Source organism: Carcharodon carcharias, chromosome 2, assembly GCF_017639515.1.
Source record: "Carcharodon carcharias isolate sCarCar2 chromosome 2, sCarCar2.pri, whole genome shotgun sequence".
NCBI lineage: Eukaryota > Metazoa > Chordata > Chondrichthyes > Lamniformes > Lamnidae > Carcharodon > Carcharodon carcharias.
Window position 1 is genome coordinate 57,186,247 of NC_054468.1, and position 15,263 is coordinate 57,201,509.

At 43.6% G+C, this 15,263-nt stretch overlaps 1 protein-coding gene across 1 annotated transcript in view; it reads left to right on the top strand.

The window, feature by feature from the left end:
- LOC121287416 (transient receptor potential cation channel subfamily V member 6-like) overlaps positions 1–15,263 on the top strand; it is a 150,061-nt gene that overhangs the window by 96,546 nt on the left and 38,252 nt on the right. Inside the window, exons 8-10 of the mRNA XM_041205280.1 lie at positions 1,206–1,409; positions 5,455–5,541; positions 13,988–14,064. Coding sequence (XP_041061214.1) covers positions 1,206–1,409; positions 5,455–5,541; positions 13,988–14,064 — 368 coding nt within the window. The remainder of the gene's footprint in view (positions 1–1,205; positions 1,410–5,454; positions 5,542–13,987; positions 14,065–15,263) is intronic.

Here is a 15,263-nt window from a genome sequence, read left to right on the forward strand (position 1 = left end):
TGTCAAGGATGATGATGGAGGTGGATTGCCTGAAATAAGCTCAGGGGAAGTGTTGGAAGAGTGGGCCATTGAGGAGTATTATTAGTTGTGGGCCCAGCCAGTTGGATTGGAGTCTTTCCTGTATTTTCCTATGTTCCTAACCAATTGTGGAGGCAATAAACCTTAAAGCTGTGTTTCTCACTAGTATTCTTAATTATGGGACAGTTTCATCCTGGAAAAGTGGAACAACTGTTTACTTTGAAGACTGCTCCAAAAATTCAGCTGCAGTGCCGTCATGTTGGCTGCTGAGGCTACAGCACACATGCTGCATTTGAAAGCTTTTATAATGCAACTTTATTTTTTTAAATTAAAAACAACAAATGTGTAGCATAAACTGATGTGGTGTCAATGTACATCATGCTACTGCATCCTTCGCAACGTACGCACTTATGGAAGTACTTGCAGCGTAAAATATCCATTTTAAGACACGAATTGTAAAATCTGAGTGGAACTGAGTAACACCACAACCACGCATTTCACCTGTGTGTCCAGGCTGAGTTCATATCCTGACAATCATTAAGAATGGTTACTTCCATCTTGACAAAATAGAGTGTCTCCTCACTTCCCAACGCCAAATCAAATTTCTTCATCTCTTCCAGACTCTCCTTTGCAATCTCTCTTTTGCCTCCACCTATCACTGGCCTTCTATCTAGCTTCACCTGTCCCACCCCCCTTAAACAGTATACATTTCACCACATTTTTACTTCTCTTTAGTTCTGAAGAAGAGTCGTACAGACTCAAAATGTTAACTCTGTCTTTCCCTCCACAGATGCTGTCAGACCTGCTGAGTTTTTCCAGCAATTTCTTTTTGTTTCCTATCTATCCCTCTTGCCTCTCATTTCAATCCCTGCTGACCAGCTGTTGCATATCAATTTCAAGATTGTCATTATCATTTACAAATCCCTCTACTTCACCCCATAGGGAGCTCTTTGACCCTCTACATGTCTATCCCTCTTTAAACTCCTCCACTTGCATTCAGTGTTTATTCTTCTGCTCTGTGAAGCACGTTGGAATGTTTTTCTACATTCTAGGTCTTATATAAATGCAAGATTGTTACTGTATATTTGATATTTAAGGTGTAAAATATGAAACTAAGCAAGGTGTAGCTTAAATAAACTTTGTAAAACTGCAAGTGATAACAGTAATTTTTTTTGCTCTTCTTGTAGGCTCGGAAACTATTAAAGATTACTCCAGTGAAAGAAGTGCTTCATCATAAGTGGACTAATTATGGCTTCAAATATTTCTTGTTGTGGACTGCACTTTACTTCTTGTACACGATCATTTTTACCGTTTGCTGTGTGTACCGTCCTCTTACACCAGCAGGTTCTGACGGAGACAACATCACCATCATGGTTCCAAAACCACTGAACGTAAGGGCAAATATTGGGATCCATTATGTGCACACTTGTGTGTAAATGACAATTTCTCAACTTTCACTATTAATAAAATTAAAGAGCCCACTGTTGACATAGATAGCACAGTTGAGATACCAATCGTAATAAACTACATTATCAAAGTTGAATTCAATACCATACATTTCAGAGACTGAAGATACCAAAACAGATAAACATTTATAATGTTAATAGCTGGGGCCATTGCAGATCTTGTAAAATTTATATGTCAAGGGGTTTAATTTCACAAAATTGTGCTTGTGACTGTTCCATCTTGGAACACAGTTTTATAAGATTATTGCTAAGATTTTTTCACTGGTTGAATAGCAGATTTAGAGTCTTCATTTATGTCTGAAGTCATAAAGTAACTTTAGTAAATACTACTCATTTCAGGTTCCCAGTTGATGTTTCTAACATCTGTGCTTTCTTTAGTAATTGCCCCTGTTTAGGCAAAGAATTTCTCCAGTGCTGCTGCTCTGGAATCTGTGATCAGCCAGTCAGAGATTATACCAACCAGGTGTTCCTCCCCCAATCTGTCTCACACATCATTTTTCTCTTTGTTCATTGTCTATTTTTATTGTCTCTCTGTTTCTGGAGGTAGATTTTGACTGTGCCATTTTGTAAAACAGATGATAGTGAATTGACAACCTGTTTTACATCTCTTCTAAAATAGAGATCAGGAATGATTTGCTATTGCCTATTTTACTCATTATCATCCATCTATCCCTTTATTTCTCGGTGTTTCTTTGCTTTTCTCATTTGCTAATTTTTACTTTCCTTTTTTTTAACCATTACTTCTGACTTCCTTCACCTCAGTTTTTTTTTCTTTCTTCTCAGTCCAATGTTTTGTTGTTGCTGGAATGTTGTTTTCCTCTCTTGTTTATTGCATCCCATCCCTCCATGTTATTAATTATGTAACCCTCTGTCTAAGTTATGTCTGCTATGCTCCACTGCATTCAGCTACAGTAAGCCATTGTTTTAAGTTGTGGTTGCTTTCCTGGCAATCACAACATTGAGTGAAAGAACTTGATGTGAATCATGGGTTCCCATGGGAATCATTGTTAAAGCTGGAGTTAGGTTCCGTTGCACATTTTTCACCCAGAAGAAAACAATGTACGAGTTGAAATACTAGCTGCACCATGCGTGTACAGCACTCTGCATTCCTAGCTGAAATAACTTGCAAAACAAAATAAATCACTAACTATAAAATAAATTCAAATTAGATAACATTCACTAGCCTCAAGATGTTTTAAAACGTCCAATCTCACTGTTAGGTTGATGGCATTCTTTGCAGCAGCAGGCACATTTACTGAGTGTTTCTGGCTCATGTTGAAAAGTAATTTAAAAGCTTCACCCACAGCAGTCACTCCTGAAACTCCAAAATTTAAATCCTCTTTTTGCTTGAAAAAACAACTCTGGCTTTAGATGCCTCTGGATTTAGAAAAAAAAATCACTGTTGCCTTGAATACAGTGCAAACAACCTCCTTAACAATGATGCCACTTGGGACACAGGACGGGATATTATGTAAAGGGAGCTGGTGCGCGATGACATGCACTGCAAATGACAACGGGCGGGCGGAACGTAAGGCGACTCTAATGCGGAAATCACAACTTAAATCAGGGGAACCAGGCCTAAAACAAAAGCGGCTTTAAAATGAAACAACTTAAGATGGGACAACTTAGATTGAGGACTTAGTGTATTTGGTTCTACATCTGCTGCTTTAAAGTATTTACTGGGATTCTGTTGCAGTTGTATATCATTCTGGCATCATTCCATCTGTAAGAGATGATGGTCAGACACCAAACAATCTATTTCAAATGGGGTGTCTTCATATGGTGCACATTTATTGATGACTCAAGAGGTTAATCCTTGAGAGGCAGGTTCTGCCACAAATGAGGCTACCATGTATCATTGTGAGTTGTTGTTTTTGGTATTGCCAAGACGCTGTAGCCACTGATCATCATAGTGGTGCACACCAGCCCACAGGAGGCGTCGCCATTTTCCACTTTCATCAGCTAGTGACTCCCAGGTGCAATATTCGATGTCTAGGGCCTTCATGTCACATTTGCAAGCATCCTTGAGACGGAGCTTTGGGTGTCCCACTGGTCACCTGGGTTCCGGCTACTTCATCTTGCAGAAAGTCCTTGGGCATGCTACCTTCTTCCATCCTGCGGACGTGCCTGAGCTAACGAAACCACCTCTATTTGATAAAGTGCTAACAAACTTGAAGATTTACCTTTGAGAGAACTGCTGCATTTGTGATTTTGTCCTGCCAGGATTTACACATAATGCGCCACAGGCACTGAAGATGAAAATTGTTGAGCTTCTTAATAGCTGTAAGCCGTCCATGTTTCATAGCCATACAGCAAGATGCTGAGAACACAGGCCATGTAAACCATCAGCTCAGTCCTAAGGGTTGGCTTGATGTTATTCAATGCACATTTTGTGAGTCAGCCAAAGGTGGTAGCTGCTTTCCCTATTCGTGTATCAAGGTCAGCATCAAGGGACAAATTCTGTCGCCATGGACCCAAGGTAGCAAAATTTGCTGATCACTGCCAGCAGGATATTATTTATTGTGATTGTGGGTGGATATGCAACATGTATAACTATATGTAATTGTATAATGGTAGCAACATTGCATTTTTGAAAATCCCCCTGATTTTTTATAACCTGTCCTGAACTTGTAACTCCAATGTAAATCCCCAGCTGTCATTTTTTTTAATTTATTCATGGGACCTGGGTGTCACCAACAAGGCCAGCATCCCCTGTCCAACCCTAATTGCCCATGTAAAGGTGGCAGTGAGCTACTTTCTTGAATGTAAGTGGGTGGATTGCTAAGCCATTTTAGAGGGCAGTTGAGACTCAATCACTATCAAAAGCAAAATACTGCAGATGCTGCCAATCTGAAATTTAAAGAAAGAAAATGCTGGTAATACTCAGCAGGTCAGGCAGCATCTGTAGAGAGAGAAATATGTTTCAGGTTTGGCTTGACCTGGATATTCAAAGAAGGACCTCACTGGATTTTGATGTATGCCTTTGCCATTTTCTCAGAATAACCCAGTTAAAGTTGATGACTGTGGGAGGGGAGCGCGACATCAAAGGGTAAATCTCTTGGCAGATTTAAACTGCCCAACCAGCAATGCCTGACCTCGTTGTTCTGTGCTTCACTAGCGTGTTGCAGTGGACCCACTGTCTGGACATAATACTCCCTGCAACTTGCCCCTGCACTTTAGAACCATCCTGTCCTGTTTAATTAGGGGAAACCCAGCAATGTCCATTAATGCCCAGCTGTCAAGCAGAAAACTACACTTTACTATCGGTCATTGTTGTGACTAATCTTTCCCTTAATAAACTCACTAACCTTCATCTGACCTCAGTTATCTACTCACTTTTCTAATATCTACTGCAAATTGTTTATTAATGATCTTGACAGACATAAATTGGCTCTTTCCTCTCATGATGATGATGGTGACATCATTAATTGATTTTGAATAGGGGTGGGGTGGGTTAAGAATGATAAATAAATAGGAATCCACAAATTATTTTCAGTAAACTTGACCAACCTTTCAATCATTTATTTTTCACCAAAATTATCAAAGTTCAAGAACTTCATCCTCCTGTCCTCCACCACCATCCTCCCCACCCCACTCTGGCCATCCCAAAGTACCCTTTGGTGTTCGACTTGAGTTTAGCAATTAGTTTGTGAAGTATTTCATTTGCACATGTTATGGGAGAAATGTATGGGTTTTACCATTTTTGATCGCATAAATCTAGAATTTTCTACATTTAAAATATTAAGTTTAATTATCATTGTTCTTCTTCCAGCTTTTGGTTAATTTCTTAATTTGCTTAATTGCTTCGGAATTCCTTTGAGGGAACTTTTAATCATGAGCTAGGAGAAGCGACAATGGAATAAATACAACTTACCCTTTGAATATTACTAGGTTAAATAACCTTTGAAGAATTATTAGCACTTAGACACATACAAGCTATCATTCTGATTGTGGACTCTTGCTATTCCAGGAAGCCTATGCTTCTGCTGAAGACTTTGCTCGATTGGCAGGAGAAATTCTGACAGTTGTGGGAGCTGTTCTGATCCTAGTTACGGAGGTATGTAAAACACTATAAAATCACTTTGCTGGCATATAGACAAACATTGATAATTATTCCCCACACTTTATTTTTTTCTATGTAAGCTCTACAGACATATACCACAGATGTGAGGAATTTATCAGAAAGCTGTAGTATTTATTATGGAATTATAGTGCTTTTTCTTGGACTGGGAACCTGGTGGGCGGAATGCATTCTCCATCTTGACAGCATTAGTTCTCAAGTTTTCAGGTTGGAAAACTTTAATAGGAGGACCACATGAAGGTTGCTGCTTCCCTCCCATTTGGTACATATCCTCCTTTGGGAAGTCATGAGGACTATTTCTGGGATGTAGAGACTAACACATCTCGACTGACCCCCTGTGCAAACACAAATTGAGCCTCCTGATATCCATTGGAAAAACATCCTCCTCAAAGAACACCATTGGCTAACAGCTAACGAAGCACTCCCATTGACACAGCACCTCAAAAAACCCTACACACTTGCCTGGAATCCTGTAGCTCCAACTGAAACACACACCACACCCAACAAACTGATGACAGCCCCACCTCTCGATGTCGCACCTCCTGGTTGACTGTAATCCGCAACCTGGTAACTGACCCATGACTGAGTGGTGAGTCTCAGGTTGCAACCTAGCATGGGAAATCAGGACAACCCGCAACTGCTTGAGGACAGGCAGGGAAGATGTGGCCACTTGCTGCACAAGTGGAATACAAAGAACAGCTCAAATGTGACATCCAACTCTGACCATTGCCCACATATTAAACATCTGTCCTCAAAGATCCATTCCTAGTGGCATCACAACCATTCACACTGTGGTAGCTGAAGCTGTTGAATGGATTGTTAATCTCAACATCAAACTAGAACTGTTTCCCCAGCCATACGAAAAAAAGTGTTCTTTGTAGAAATAACACCAAACTATCTATCTATCTCTAAACTCATATTATCTGACATCTACACTTGATCATGATTTCTTTGCAACACCGCGTGAAACATCTAGGGTAGAACTTTATCACTCGGCGGATGGGCACACGCCCGACCCACTCGAGCATTAAATAACACACATTGATGTCAGCCAAACGTCCCGATGTCAACGCGCACTCTCGTGATATTTCGGTTGGCGGGTGCACACGGGAGACGGAGGCATGCCCACCGTTAATTAAGAGGCTAGTTAAGGCCCTTGACTCACCAATTGCCAGTGATTTTACAAAGCCCATGCAATTTTTCAGCCGTCGCACGGGCAGGCGAGCAGGCCACAATTTGCAAAACGGGCAGGATAAGAAGGGTCAGCAGCAATGTCAATGTGAGTGGCGAGGAGTTTTGGAGATCATATGCTACAGCTTGCTTATGTGAACTGAACAGCTTCATCTTGCTTCAGAGCTGCATTCTTAGCATTTCTAGGCTTTACTTCAGGACTTACTGTTGCCTTCCAGGCCCCCGGAGGATTCAGACTGTGTGGACCCTTCCAGGAATCAGACAGCCTTCCCTTACCCTGGAAATGGGGGTTGTGGTTTCTGTTGGAGGCACCTCCTCTGAGGAGGAAGAGAGGGGCAGAAGGGAGAGGAGGCAGCTTCCAGGGGAGGGACCTGTGGGAGGAGAGGTGCAGGCACGAGGGGGGTAGAACCAGCAGGAAATCCAAGGTGGAAGGGGCCGCAGAAGTTGTCACTATCCTGCTGCCAGGGTTTACAGGCAGCGATGCAGCTACTTCAATATGTTGGAGGTGCAGTGCCGAAGGAGGCTCCGCATCTCCAGGGAGACCGTTCATTCCATTTGACAGAGGATCGAGCCTGAGATCAGCTCTGACTGTGTGGGTGGATACCCCATGTCAGTGGCTCTGAAGGTCACATAGCCCTCAACTTCTATGCCTCCAGCTCTTTCCAGGGCTCAGAGGGAGATTTGTGTGGAGTCGACTTTCTTTCATTTCCGCATAGACGGGGCCAGTCAGGTTGCGCGAGCCCGAGGCTTTGCTGCGTTTGCTGGGTTCCTCGCGTGCAGGGTGCCATCAACTGCACACAAGTGGCCATCAAGGCGCCAGTGGGTGAGCCGGGTGCCTTCATCAACAGGAAGGGCTTCCACTCCATGAACGTGCAGGTATTGTGTGATCACAAGATGCAGATTCAGCAAGTCTGTGTAAGGTACCCAGGCAGCTCCCATGACGCTTACATCCTCAGATACTCCCAGGTGCTGAGGCTCTTCAGTGCTCCAGCTCGGCTGGATGGATGGCTGCTGGGTGACAAGGGCTATCCCATCAAAAGGTGGCTCATGACATCTCTCCGTCATCCAAGAACAGAGACTGAGCAGCGGTACAATAGGAGCCACGCCTACACAAGGGCGGTGGTAGAGCCATCAGTCTTCTCAAGATTTGCTTCCGATGCCCGGACCATTCAGCGGGCGCACTCCAATACCCCCCAGAGTGGGTGTCACTAATAGTGGTCGCATGCTGCACTCTCCACAATTTGGCACTGGCAACGGTGGGGCCCAAGGGAGAAAGAGGATGTTGCAGCTGCACAGGCAAGAGATGATGTGTCCAGTAGTGAGTCCGACCACTGCGAGGAGAACGCTGTGGGCATAGACGCTGACCTCGGTAACCTCCAGGGAGGTAGGGATACTCAGGACTCTTTGATCTAACGCTCCTTCAGCTAGGCTACCAAATAAGGACCACCACCACATGCCAGGGCTGCAGTTTCCATACTCGACTCCAGAGAGGAACATTTCCTTGGCCATCAACATGCACCCAGTGCCTGTGCAATAAAGTTTCAAGAGACACACGTCCATCATTACATAATGGCCTACCCTGCACCTACAGAACAAATGAAGCATAGTCAGGCCAATAGCACAGAATCAAATCTCATTTAATGTTGCATGTGACAGATTGTTGAACTAAACTTTAACCGATGTTGTTTGTCACACCATTAAAAAAACTCAAAGCAAATTGGGGGAACAAAACATCACCCATGTTAAGCCCGTCTAGTGTTTAAGGTGCTTTAAATTTACATTTGCGGGTGCTACATCTAGGTGCTTCCCCCTTGCTGGCACCGGTGACAGCCTGCTCACTTTGCTGTCCTGTTGGTCTTGATGGCCTTGGCGGTTGTCCTCTGGCCCGTGAAGCCTGTGCTAGCCATGGCTGGACACAGCCTCAGTCACCACAGCCTCATCAGATACTATGGTCACTGGCAGAGGAGCGGAGGAGCTGTTGCCATCATCCAAAGTGCCCTGAGAGGAGTCCGCAGAGATGACAGGCAGCTCATGCGCCAACGTGAGGTTGCTCTGGACCTCCCTGCTCACCATTGATGGACGGCCACCTGGCTGGGATACTGGGTGCCCCATCCATCTCACGCACGAATACTGACTAGCTGACTAGCTGAGGTCATTGCTGGTGTGTGGGCTTGCAGGTCCAAGCCCATCCCCAGGGACCCCTGATTGGGTCCCTGGAGCAGCCTCTCCATGAGAGTTGCCACTCTCTCCATGGAGGAGGCATTGCGCTCAGCCATGAGGGTCAACACAGTGCTCATGCTGCGCAGGGACTCCTCCAAAACAGAGACCATGGCACACATACCCTCATGGATCTCCACCAGATCCTCCTGCATACCCCACTGGATTTCCAGCATCTGCTGCATAATGGGCGAACCCAGAGGCCCATTATCAGCCTTCAACTGAGCATTGTCCTGGTCCCCAGCAGTCCTCTGACTGCCAGCGTCCTGGGCACTCTCTGCATCTGCCTGCACCTCAAGCGAGTGTTAAGTGCCCTCACCAATGTGCACTGCGATACCAGATGGCTATCTAATGCCCACCAAGGTGCTGGGTAGCTGCACTGGTGCCTGCTTGACAGGGTGGGTGTGACACAGGTGTGTGGGGAGCTTGGTGGACCTCTGGGGTTGGGGTGGCCCTTTAGGGTCCTCAGTGCGAATGCCTGCTGGTGAATCTAAAAGGGAGAACAGGGACATGTTATTAGTGAAAGTCATCACACTGAAACTGTGCATGCCAGGCACACTGGCAAGACAACAGAGATCTGCATCGCGTTGCCCTCGTCTTTCAATGATCAATGGGGACTCCAGGTTCAAGGCTCACATCAGTGAAGAGACTACACCAGAATGGTTACACAATCTGAAATTCTCACATCTTTGCACTGCGCTCTTACCTTCGTTTGGCACCCCAACCTCACCGTGGCCAGTTGACCAAGGTGCATGCAGCCTCTCGAGCTCCAAGGCCTCCTGATCGTAGTGGGTGAGGATGAGGCGTTTTGGTGGTCCCCTGCCAGTCAGTGACCTCTCAATACTGCTATGGACTATCTTCTTCTGAAAGGACAGAGGAGCATTGATTAGTCCACTGTCTACCTGCAGCAACATTGCAACCTGGCCAACCCCACCTGAAGAACACCTCACATGCCACATCCGATTTGTGGCCCTTGACCCGCAAGGCACTCAGTCCAAGCAGCCAGGGCCCACCCCCTCGGCCAATTCTGGCATTCTTGACAGGTGCCACTCAGTCAGGGGGATGGCTAGCCCTTAACTGTTCTCCACACTGACCCATGCCAACGGGTATTCACCCTTCCTGAGCGTAGCAGATCATCGAAGCCCTTCCGGCACTGCACCCATGTGCACCTCACCACGTCGTGGCTGCTCACCCAGGATGCCACCTCCTCCCATGCCTTCTTGGTGAGGTGTGGTGGCCTCCTCCACCTGGCTCTTGGGACAAGGGTGTTCCTTCTGGAAGCCACCTCCTCCAGGCGGGCAGCCTGGCACTCATCAGAGAAATGTGGGGCCGACTGCCCTGCCAACCTCATCTCCCGCAAGGATTCTCCTTCCAGGGTCATAGTCATGTTGCTGCTGTAACACTGACGCAAGCAGCCTCCCTGGTGCTGCCTGCGCCGCTTTTCAATCAGCCGCCGGGTCGTCATTGGACCTGGTGGACAACATGCCCCCGCCCTCCCCTTCTAAGAGGTTCCCCAGCTGCCTTTCATGCTGGGCGAGCCTTAGTTGTCCTGCCAGCATGAAATCGCCTTCTGGCCCCAATTACGGGTGGCAGTCGGCTTCCTGAATGATCGCCCCCGCCGAGCCCACCCACCAAGGACAAAATTCTGCGGCTAGAGTCTTATTAAAATCTTACATTGACATGGGTGCATGCTAGTTAAAAAACTTAACTTCCCGTTGTCACATTGTTGAATTCACTTTTTCCATTATATATTTCTGTATCCACATTTATAGTGGAAACCAATCACAATTTGTAATTAGCTGACCTGTGCCATTGTGGACAAATTTTGAGATGTTTTTCTAATGCCTCCATTGCCATATTACTTTCTCAGAAATTCTCTCTCTTAAGGTAAACAACCTATAATTTAAAGATTCTATGGGTGGAATTTTACAGCCCCTCCTGCCGGTGGGATTTTCCGGCTGCAATGAGTGGACTTTTGAACGGCTTGCTGCATTTTACAGCTCCACCCCCACCACAACTGGTCCATAGAATTCCACCCTATGTGCCTGCTTTTAATTTTGTACTTATTGGTCTATTGAAATATACTTTAAAACATTTTTGTAGGGTTTCTCCTTTTTCCCCATGCTATTTTGTGGGGCTCTTCTTTGAATCCCTGCTCCATCTCTTGCTGGATGCTCTTGAAGCTTGTATTGTGATTACTGCTGTACATTATGGTTTACTTTTCCTCCCCCAAAAAATAAGGGGCACAAGGTTCAGTTGCGCACACCCATATTTGTGGCATAATGGATGGCATTTTGGGTCCAAAATGGCATCCGTGGCGTGCACACACACATTTCTAGTGAGAGCTGCTCCAGCTGCCATCCTGGATAGTGCGTTAGTGTGGGCACAGGAATTGTGCACCAGAGGTTTGGAGAGTAGATTGTGATGGTAATGCTGATTTGATGCCAGCATTGTCATTTTGGAGATCGACATTCTAGCTAATGTCTTTCCTTAACCTCGCACAGCTGACCCTCGCACAGCATTCAACAACAGGAAGGAGCCCCTTCCAGTGCAGTTTAAAGGAATCATCAACTATTTTCAGCTTTCTACCAACTGTTGTTGAGTTTGTAGAAGTGTTTGGTGATTTGTAGGGTTATTTAAAGGTATTGAAATCTACAGGGAGTGATGTGCCTCATGCTGAAGTGAAGGACTTTGTTCTATCTACAAGTGGTGGAATTTCTATGGCCCCCAAAGTGGCGGGGGCGTAAAATGTGTGGGCCATTCAAAAGTCCATTGACTTTGACAGGGGTGTAAAATTCCAAGGATTTTACTCCGACCACATGTTCTCAGACCTGGGTATCATAGTTTGTATCCCAGTTGGACTGCCAGCCTGACATTGTGCAGGTCATCTGATTGGGCCTGCAGCCTCAGGAGCGCACCCATTATCCTTAACAGGATGGCAAATGTGGCAATGGCCAGTTAAGAGGCCGCGCTGGCAGGCATGCTGGTGACATGGGTGGACACAGGATTCCTCTATGGGCTGGATGCCATGGTGCCGATTCCCATCAGAAAATCCAGTCCATTAAGTCAGTTTCACTCTCCACAGATGCTGCCAGACTTGCTGAGTATTTCCAGCAGTTTCTGTTTTTATTTCAATCAATTGTATTGCAATTTAAATTCAGCAATTTTTTTTTCATTCGCTATATCTGTTTCTGTTGTCCACTAATTTGGCATATACTTTTAACAGAGTGCCTGAGAGTAGTGTGGTAAAATATTTCCACACTGTACAGGTCTTTCTTACCAGTGTGCAGTGTCATGGGCTGCAACGAGTAATATATTAAGTCCTGCATATGTTTCAAAATAATCTTACTTCCTGGGTAACAATTTTTGAGTCATACTTTTTATGACCAACAAAAACCTTTTACCAACAAAGAACAGGACCTTAAAATAAATAGCCACAGCAAGCAATTAAAGCAACTTCGTGGGAGATGATGGTGAAGTGATAATGTCGCTTTGGATCAGTAATCCAAATACCCAAGCTAATGCTCTGGTTCAAATCCCACCAAGGCAGCTGGTGGAATTTAAATTAATAGAGTCTGGAATTGAAAGCTAATCTCAGTAACGGTGACCATGAAACCATCTTCAATTGCCATAAAATTCTCCTTTAGAGAAGGAAATCTGCCATTCTTACTTGGTCTGGCCTATAAGTGACTATAGGTCCACAGCAATGTGGTTGGCTCTTAACTGCCCTCTGATATGGCCGGGTAAACCACTCAGTTCAAGGGTATTTGGGGATAGACAACAAGTGCTAGCCTTGCTAGCAACGCCCACATCCCATGAAAGAATATTTTTTTTTAAACTGCAATAATACTTTTAATTCAACATTCCACTTACCAAAAGATAACCATGATATTATCTTTGTTGGAGAGCAACAGGGGGTCTATCAGAAAGAGCACATATTATTATGAAATAACAGATTAACACAGCTATTCATATTCCTATTTGCTGAATAGAACTTTACTCCATGAACAGAATGCCAAGGGAATTCCCTGTTCTTTTTGAAATAGTATCATAGAAGCTTTACCCTTAACAGGCAAAGATGACATCAGCTTGGATCTCATCCATAGGACTGCAATGTACTTACAGATCTACTCAAATTCATAGTTTAGTTTGCATTCAAATATTTTTTTCAAAAACACAACCTGGAATACAGTTATACACCAAGACACTTTCTTTCCCAAATAGTTTTGAAATAATACACCAATGAGAATGCAGAGAAATATGTTTCCAGCTGTAATAGCAAAATGTTGCTGATGCATCCAAGAACATTGTGATCACTGAATGTGCTTAGACTGCTAGATATGTCTTTAGTGAACAAGGTCACAGCTCCAAGGAATAATGTTAAGGTCAAGCCCGGGCTTTTGCGAAACATTGAAGCCTTTAACTAAAAAAATATAGATGGGGAACTATAATTATTATTGTGAAATATATACAAGATGTCTCTTTTAATTGTGAACTTTATTTTGGATAATACGAAATAAAACGTGGACATTTCAATTTGGCTATTCTGGTTTAACCACTGTTTAATCATAGTTTCTCCTAAGTGGGCATTCAGGGATGGTTTTTTTCATAAATCCTTAGGAAATTCTTTCTGTCATATTTAGCCATACCCCTTGATTTTGAAGTATACATTACTCACCTGTCCAGTTCAGCTTTGCTGCCATTTTAATGTGAGCTCATCAATAAGGTGTGACATTAAAAATGACAAACAGGAGTTATGCACTGGATGTTAGGCTTTCAGTATATTTGAATAGATGTAAGTGTAGACTCATGGGTAAATACTTACCTAAAATTGATTAGTTCTCATTCTTGCAAATAATGTTTCCTCCATCCAAAAGGACTCATCTCTTTTATTTTGCCTGCAATGCCTAGAATAAGATAATGTGCATAAACTAGTTCTGAAATTTAACCTGAGCTGATTCATTATCTTCTCTGCAGCAAAGTAATGTATTAATTCATTATCTCCTCTTTTCAGATTCCACGACTGATTCACATAGGACCTGCAAAATATTTTGGAAACACAGTAACTGGAGGCCCTTTTCACATTACAATGTGAGACATGTTCAAATTGAATTTCATTTACACCCTCTGCGATTTATTTCACAATTTATTGAAGTTAATTATGACTATTTTCCTATTGTAATAATGTAACAGTAGCACTTTTTAAGTGTTTCATTTAAGTTAAAATAGCTGTACCAAACACTAGAATACTTGCTTTGTACTAATCAAAGTCTGTTCTGATTTGATTAAGATTTTCATATAGTATTCTTCCTCAAGTAACAAAATGGGTGTAAAGCTTGGTATTCTTGTTCTATCTTAAATAATACAGGTTGGACTCTGTAGAAGAAAGTAAAGTTAGATCTAAGTTTAATTTTTACTAAACTGGACAACAGAAAAGGTGGCAAATTTCAAAATAAATTAAAATCTACATGTTCTAAAAAAAGTTAAACTTTACTTAGTATATATTAACATACATGAGGGCCACTGAATGAATTCTGTTGTGCAATGCATCTGAACCACATAGTGAAGATGGGAATTTTAATTAAGTAGCAATTTCAATTAAGGCTGATTGTAGCATGTGTAGGGAATAGTGCACTTTGTGATGAGTAGTTTACCTTTTTAACAGAGTTTTACAGGGAAAACAGAGGGCTAGATTTTTCCCTTTGAGGCGGGAGCAGAAGTCAGGAGATTTCCCAATATCATGATCCCGCCTCCTGTCCAGCAGCACCTGCCCACACTGTTTTCATGGGGGTTGGCAGGGACAAGATGGAGTCAGGGCTGCCATCTCTGGAAGCAAACCTGAGGTTGAAATGGAGGTGGGCGGATGCCAAGGTGGGCAGTTTAGAAGGCCTACCTCTGTTCCCTGGGACACTGACCCAGTTTGTAGATGAATGTGAAGTCTCCTAACCTTCACTTCTTACTCCGCTCAGCCCCCCCACCCACTCACCCATATTCCTCGCCCCCCTGGACCCCATGACACCCATATCCCCAATATCGCCTCCACTCGATACCTCCTCCATTCCCTCATACCTGCATATTCCCCCTCAACCCCCATGCCTACTCACCCTGTATCTACTATGTACAGAACTCATGAGCTGTATAACATTGGGAAGTCTTTGAGATGCTCTTGAAACAGTCAAAATAAACAGTCATTTAAAAACTATTATCCTATTAAGAGATCATAAAACTCAAAATAAATGGATAATCATTAAAAAAAAGTTAAAACATTAACCTATTAGGAGATCATAAAA